Raw genomic sequence first — 6569 nt, forward strand, 5'->3', positions numbered from 1 at the left:
TATCTGAAAGGTCTACGGTAGCCATCAACCTAAAGTGCCTATCATTCATACTGCCTATTACATGTATTTCTTAGGACAGGCTGTCACATCTTTTGCAGGTGCTTACTACTCCACAAGGCTACATAAACAGCTTATGGTATAGGAATAACTTACATGACCAAGAGGTGCCAAAGGTAGGAAATTCCATGTTTGTGTGATGGCTTCCTTCTTCTAGCGAGTACAGCCCAAATTGTTTTAGAAGTGACGAGATCCTTGTATGTAGGTTCAGACCCCTCAAGAAAGCGCTCTGTGTGATGAAGGAAACAAGCACTGGAGTAGTCACTAAGCCAGGTTCCTGTCTGCACTGTGTGACATGAGTGCCTTTGGTCCGCTGCTCCATGTGCTGTACATGGTGGCCTCTTTCTCGCTGCTGGACTGACAAGAGTTTTGCCTGGCCTGACCGTTAAACATGGAGGTGAAGGGTGATGGGACAGAACAAGGATTGCTGCCAAAGACCAATCCAAACCATTCCCAAACTGGCAATTTTAGGATGGAGTGGACAGCCATGCAGCTTCACAACAAAGGATGCTACACCTTACTGATCAACACTAATAAAAATAAGGACTGTATAAATGTAGGAAAAGTTCAAACAGCTGAGAGCGAGTGTTGGCCAGCATGCTGTGATGGATAAAATTGTTCATGCATAGGCAGCTTCTGTCAAGGGTCTCCAGGTCCAGATCATATAATTAAGGAAAGAAGTATCTTCTCTATCGGTCGTGTCCCTTAGGGTCAGAAAACCAAGGCAGCCATCCCAAACGTATACACAAGGTGCCCGGCTTCCAGAAATGGCATAGTGTCCCTGTCGATGGAGGAAGGCATGTAGGCCAGGGCTCTTGCTCAACCACCCTCCCTGCAGGACACGCTGGCAGGATACAAGGGAAGACACTGTGGGATGTGCCTCTGCTGGGCCAGCTGTACCAGGGGTTTAATCGAAGGCCAGTCCTTGTAGCAAATCATTCTGGCAAGGCAGCAGGCATATTTCAGCAGCTCTCACATTCCTGTACTATCACCCTCATAAACCTAACAGTACTGCATGCCCACGCAGCCTCATCCCGCTTTATCAACTAACGGGCTAAAACTGACATTTTAGCTAGCTTGAATCTGCATTTTTGTTTGAATTCAGGATGTGAAAAAGGACACCCTACTTCCAGAGCCTTCAAAAGACATCAGGGGAAAAGCAGCAGAAGTACAAGGCCCACACTTCAAGAGCCCTGCTCTCCTCAAGAGCCAGAGGACATCGCCCTGTGCCCCCGCACACCCCAACACCTCAGGTCCCTACGGGCCACCAAGGAAAGCAAGCCGCATGCTTGAGGCTATCCCAAAGCGTTGTGTTAGCGGCCCCTTGGCTTTTAAGCTAAGGAGGCTCCAGCTCAAGTGTCTTCACTGATCCCAAGCACCATCAGGCAGCCCTCTGTGTACTTTTAACTCCATGAAGGGTAACAGTTACTGATTTTAGAGCAACTTCTAAGACAGGTGAGGCAGAACTGCCATGTGCAGCAGTAAAGCAGATTAATGACTAAGTGACAAAGAGAGGGGGAAAAAATAGAATATGTTTATTGCCAGTGGATATTAATTTGTGTGATTAGGATATTTGGAAAAGGGAGAAGTTACATGCAGCACTAAGAGGAAAACCAGGTGCTTCTCCTTAGCCTATTCTTGACTATCAGACAGAAGATGCTGCATTTGTGTACTGTGCTCTCCAGCACCTTATTTCTAAAATTTCCAGTATGTCTACCTCATTTAGCACAGGACTTACCCCTACTGAACCCACTGGTGTTTTGTCTAATTTAGTTGTAAAAGTCCCACACGAGATCATTTGCAAGAGCACTTCTTTTCAATCAATCCTTCCTCCACCTCCCCCTGCCACTTGGGTACTTTTCTCCCAGTTGCACAGTCATCTTTTCCTCACCCCATTTCAGCACTCTTGGGTTCTATCCTGCAGACACTGAAGACCACCTCTCCCCCCATCCGCCATGTGAGTATTGCTCAGGCTACCCACACACCGTGAAGGCTCCCATAACCTCCTCCTCCCACTAGTTGCTACTCACTGGGTGTGCTTACATCTCCTAGCCCTGTTAATACTCTTTCAGCTTTTAATAACTCAGCTCAAGACAGGCTGGGGCCTCAGCCATCATGCCGCTCACTGAGGCAGGGCCTCTCTTTGAGTATTTATGGTACATCACTGAGCCGGGAGCCATTTTTAAACCCCTACTCAGCACGGTGCTCTGTGGCAACGAGTACCGCGGCACAGAAAGCTGCACGGAGCCACACAGAGGACCTATGTCACACTCCCCATGCATAAAGGGCCGAGGACACGAGTGACATGGCACCAGCCTGCAACGCTGCCAGAGCTGCCTCTCTCCAAGCAGCAAAGCGACACCCCCAGCGCAGCGGGGGGCGGGCGGCACAGGCAGGGAGGGGCTGGCCTGCTCTGGCCCCACAGCCTGCGTGGCGCTGGGCCCTCGGGCCGCTGCCGACACCCACTGCCTCTCCGGCCCGGCCGGGCCGGGCCGCCGCCGCCCGCCATCCCTGCGTACTGCGGCGGACGAGCCACCTCGCGCCACAGCCGCCCGGGCCCGGCGGCGGCGCGCGCCTGGAGCGGGAAGGGGGTGGGGCAGGCTGAGTGCCAGCGCCGCGCTTCCCCCTCCCTGCGTGCGTGCGTGCGCGCGCGCGCCCTGCTCCGTGACCCATTTCACTGAACAAAGGATTTTGCTGGAATCTCAGCACCAGACCTAAAATGGCGCCGGCGTGCTCGCCCGCCCCCGCCCCCCTGCGGGCACCATAGAGACGGGGCGGGCCGGGGCGGATAGAGCGGCCCTTCCGCCTGCCTTCTCTGCGCGGCCGTAGTCCGGCCTCGCTGGTGCGCGGCGGGGGAGGGGGTGCGGGCTAGGGAAGGCGCTGTCACATCATGGCGGACGAGGGCGACTCTGAGCCGACGAAGGTAATGGAGGACGGGGGGGAGGGCGGCGGCAGCCAGCGGCCCTTCTCACCCCGCGCGCGCGGCGCTGCGCCCGCCCCCCCCCCAACTTCCCCCCGCGGCCCGGTTTGAGGCGGGTGGCTGAGGGAACCATGCCCGTACGGTCCCGCTTCGTCTCGCATGGCTTCGCGCTGTGGGCGCTGGGGCGGCCCCCGGAGCGGGGGGTGACAGGGTCTCTTATCCGCACGGACGCGGGAGGCCGGCGGTGCGTGGAGCCTTCCACGCGTTTTAACGTTTCACCGCCCGCTCCGCTGAAGCTCCACCGGGCCCAGGGAGGAGCAGCAGCAGCAGCAGCTGTGTGGCTCCCCGCGCCCACGCGCGTCAGTGCCCGCGAAACCAGAGCGGGGAGCCCAGCGCTGGGGACACGAGAGGTTGTCGCAGATCAGTCGTGACCCCCGCTGGTTTTGCTCCAGAGGAAATGATGAGGGAACAATACACGGAAAGCGATGGCAGAACTGAGGCCCTATAGGGCCAAGTGGGGTGGGGTTCTTGTGTTCATTTTTCCACGGACCCCTCTGCAGGGCTTTCTCTTTGTGGGTGAAACACTGTCATGACATTTGAGCCTTCGTAATGCTAGGAGTTAGCAATGGTTAGCGTCACAACAAGTGATTTCAAGTAGAGCAACAGGTGAAATACTATTTTAAAAGGGTGCATCATGCTGCATGGATGGGGCAGGGATACATACCTTCTTAGCCAACAACAGCAGCATATCAAATGACTTCTTCCACATGAGAGTACTTTAAATTACTCGTTAGGAGATAGACCAACATAGGCCAAATCCTTTTTGTCTCATTTGTACGCAGGGATTATGTGGAAGCAGCTGATCATCGCCCATAGAGAACATAGATAAAATTATTGATGGGGATTTCCGTATTTGCTACAAATCCAGCTGTTATCAGATGCTTGCCATCCCTATTACCACAGTCAGACATGTTTCACAATGACTTGTCTCACAGAGTTGTCACCCCTCCACTCACTCCATCTTCAAAATCTACTTTGTCCAAGTAGAATAGCTTTACAAACAAATAAAACCATTTAAAAAAATCATCTTTCAAGATTTTAGTTGATACAGTTGCACACGTGGTATTTAATGGTCTAAGGATTTAAACACAATAGGATGAAGACAAATTCTCACACCATCCCTAACAAAAGAATTGCTAGCAGAAAGATCTGCAGATGTTACTTTAGTGCAGCCACCTTAACCCCAACCCAAGTCATCTTGAGGCCTATTTGTATGTAGTTTCCCATTCCTGCTTGTAGCGCCAGTGTGTATTTGCAAGGATGTGTGTCAGGTGGGAAATCCAAGTTGTATTCACAAGTTAGAAGACTTGGGTTATGCAGAAGCCAATGTAGGCATCTACATTGTTTTTCATTTTTCTGAAATGAAAAACATATTTGTCAGTTTACAGTTGGGTTTATGAATGCCACATTTAATTACCGTTTGAAAATTAATTAGAAAATTGATAGATATAAGCAAGGGTAGGTTATAGATGTGAGGGTATGAACAGTTTGAATGATTTTTACCAGTAGGTTAATTTAAAAACTTATGTGTTCTATACAGAAGAATTTCTATGCACAGCCCCTGCTTATACATAGGATTAGGTTAAAAATAACTGGTTTATAAATGTTTTTATTAAATGTTCAGTATAAGGTTTTCTACTACATGTGCATTCTCCAATAATTTCACCTTTTTTTAATAAGCACATTTGCCTTTTTAGATATTAAAATTATGTGGCATAACTAACTGCATAATTGACTGTAACGTTACCTGTTTGTTGTGATATATTTTGGTTTTGAACAAAGATTGTGGATTCTTAAGAATGGATTTCCTCCATTCCTTTTTTGAGGGAATGTAAAGTGAAAAATGAAATAGTTCTTCTATAATATTCAATAGAAGGGATGGAGCAACAGGTTTGTTGTTGCAAATCCTGTTGCCTGTATCAATAGTTAACACTATTCCTGATACAGCTGTGCATGTTCACTTTAGCTCAGATATAACCCTGGAAGTAGAAAATCCTCAAGTGATTATTTTTGACTGCTAAGGTAACAAGCCAGTTTTACAATGGAGTTGGCATCACAGACTTCTACAAAAGTAAATTTTAATTTATGGTATGGGGTTTTTTTCTTACAGTCCTTCAAACTCCTAGGATTTCTTGATGTTAAAAGTGTCCCATGTGCACGAGAATCAGTGCTCTATGGCTCCCTGGGATCTTTAGTTGTGGGTCTCGGACATTTTTTAGCAACTAGTAAGTACTTATTCCTTCTAGTTTTTCTGTATTTATTTGCAAGGAAAAATTAATTCCTATTTGCTGTTAGGTTTTATTAATAATGGGAAGTCATCCAAGGTTTTTTCTCTATTTTTTTTGAGGATTTTTGTTTTTCTTTCAGGTAGAGTTAGAAGATCTTGTGACTTTGCAGTCGGTGGCTTTATTTGCACAATGTTAGGATACTGGTATGTAAAACACTTCTTGCATTTTGACAGACCTATGTCGGCTGCTTTGTACAACATGATCCCCATGTGACCTTTCACACTGTTTTAGGAACTCTGTAAGAAACTTGCCTAGCAAAGCGTCCTCTTCCTTCTCCACAAAATATTTCTTTTTTTTTTAAAGCAAAAGTGTTCAATGCCTTTGAATTTGTATGTTAATTTTTTTTTTAAAACTTGCTGTTAATTGTTGAATCCTAAGAGATCAAACCACCCAGTTATTTCCATCTTTCTTAATTCTTTCTTTCTTCCTTCACATATACCATTCCTTCTGTCCTAATTACAAATGCAGCATACTAAATGGTCATGAAATTAAGATCTAAATTATAGCAATAGGCATTTTCCATTGGACTTGTATTATCCTGCTCTGCAGTGGCTGCATAATGTTTGCCTTGAAGAAATAGCAGTTACCCTAGTATTTTCATTATGCATCATTTTGTAATGAATTTTACTAGCATTGTTATATGTGGTTTCAACTTTTCAGCTGGCTGAATAACCCTGATTTGGTACTGTCACTCATATAAAGCAGGGAATCATGTTTTCTTTTCATCCTCTCCTCTAGGTTTTACTGCAGGTACAATTTGGCTCAACGTAGGATCCGTCAAAGAATGCTTAAAGAAGGAATGAGAAACAAAATTTTATTTGAAGGCACTTCTCTTGATCCAGGAAGAAAAGAAACTGGCAATGAAAGAAGCGATTCATAGTCTGCTATAGAGGAATCTGGGGCTTAATACTGCTTTGGGAGAAAGTGGTCCAAAAATGACAGTCTTCCCTGTAAGTGTGTGAGGTGCGTAAAACTGATAAATCATGGTGGTTTTCCTAGCAAATCCAAGCAAGAAATTCATAGCGAATCTGTTAAGTCAGTAAACAAGCCTTTCTTTGTTTCATATATGTGTGTATGTATATGACTATGTACACAGGTAGGAATGACCTGTTAAACATCTGAGAACTGATGTGTTCTGTTACAGGGTCTCAGAGGATTAATGACAGGTTTTGGGATTGCTTTAACTTCTGTAATAAACAGAATGGTTCGTTTTAGCAAAGTTGTAATTACATCTCACTTTAAAT

At 46.6% G+C, this 6569-nt stretch overlaps 1 protein-coding gene across 1 annotated transcript; it reads left to right on the forward strand.

Annotated features, from left to right (window-relative positions):
* Positions 1-2947: 2947 nt before the first annotated feature.
* On the forward strand, positions 2948-6205 carry COX20 (cytochrome c oxidase assembly factor COX20; the record flags this gene model as incomplete). Its single annotated transcript, XM_081997129.1, has 4 exons — positions 2948-2980; positions 5148-5262; positions 5405-5468; positions 6064-6205. 4 exons carry the CDS (start codon positions 2948-2950, stop codon positions 6203-6205), a joined length of 354 nt encoding a protein of 117 aa, XP_081853255.1.
* Positions 6206-6569: the final 364 nt, after the last annotated feature.

The sequence above is a fragment of the Phaethon aethereus genome (genome assembly GCF_964289735.1).
Source record: "Phaethon aethereus genome assembly, chromosome: 3".
In the NCBI taxonomy this organism is placed as follows: domain Eukaryota; kingdom Metazoa; phylum Chordata; class Aves; order Phaethontiformes; family Phaethontidae; genus Phaethon; species Phaethon aethereus.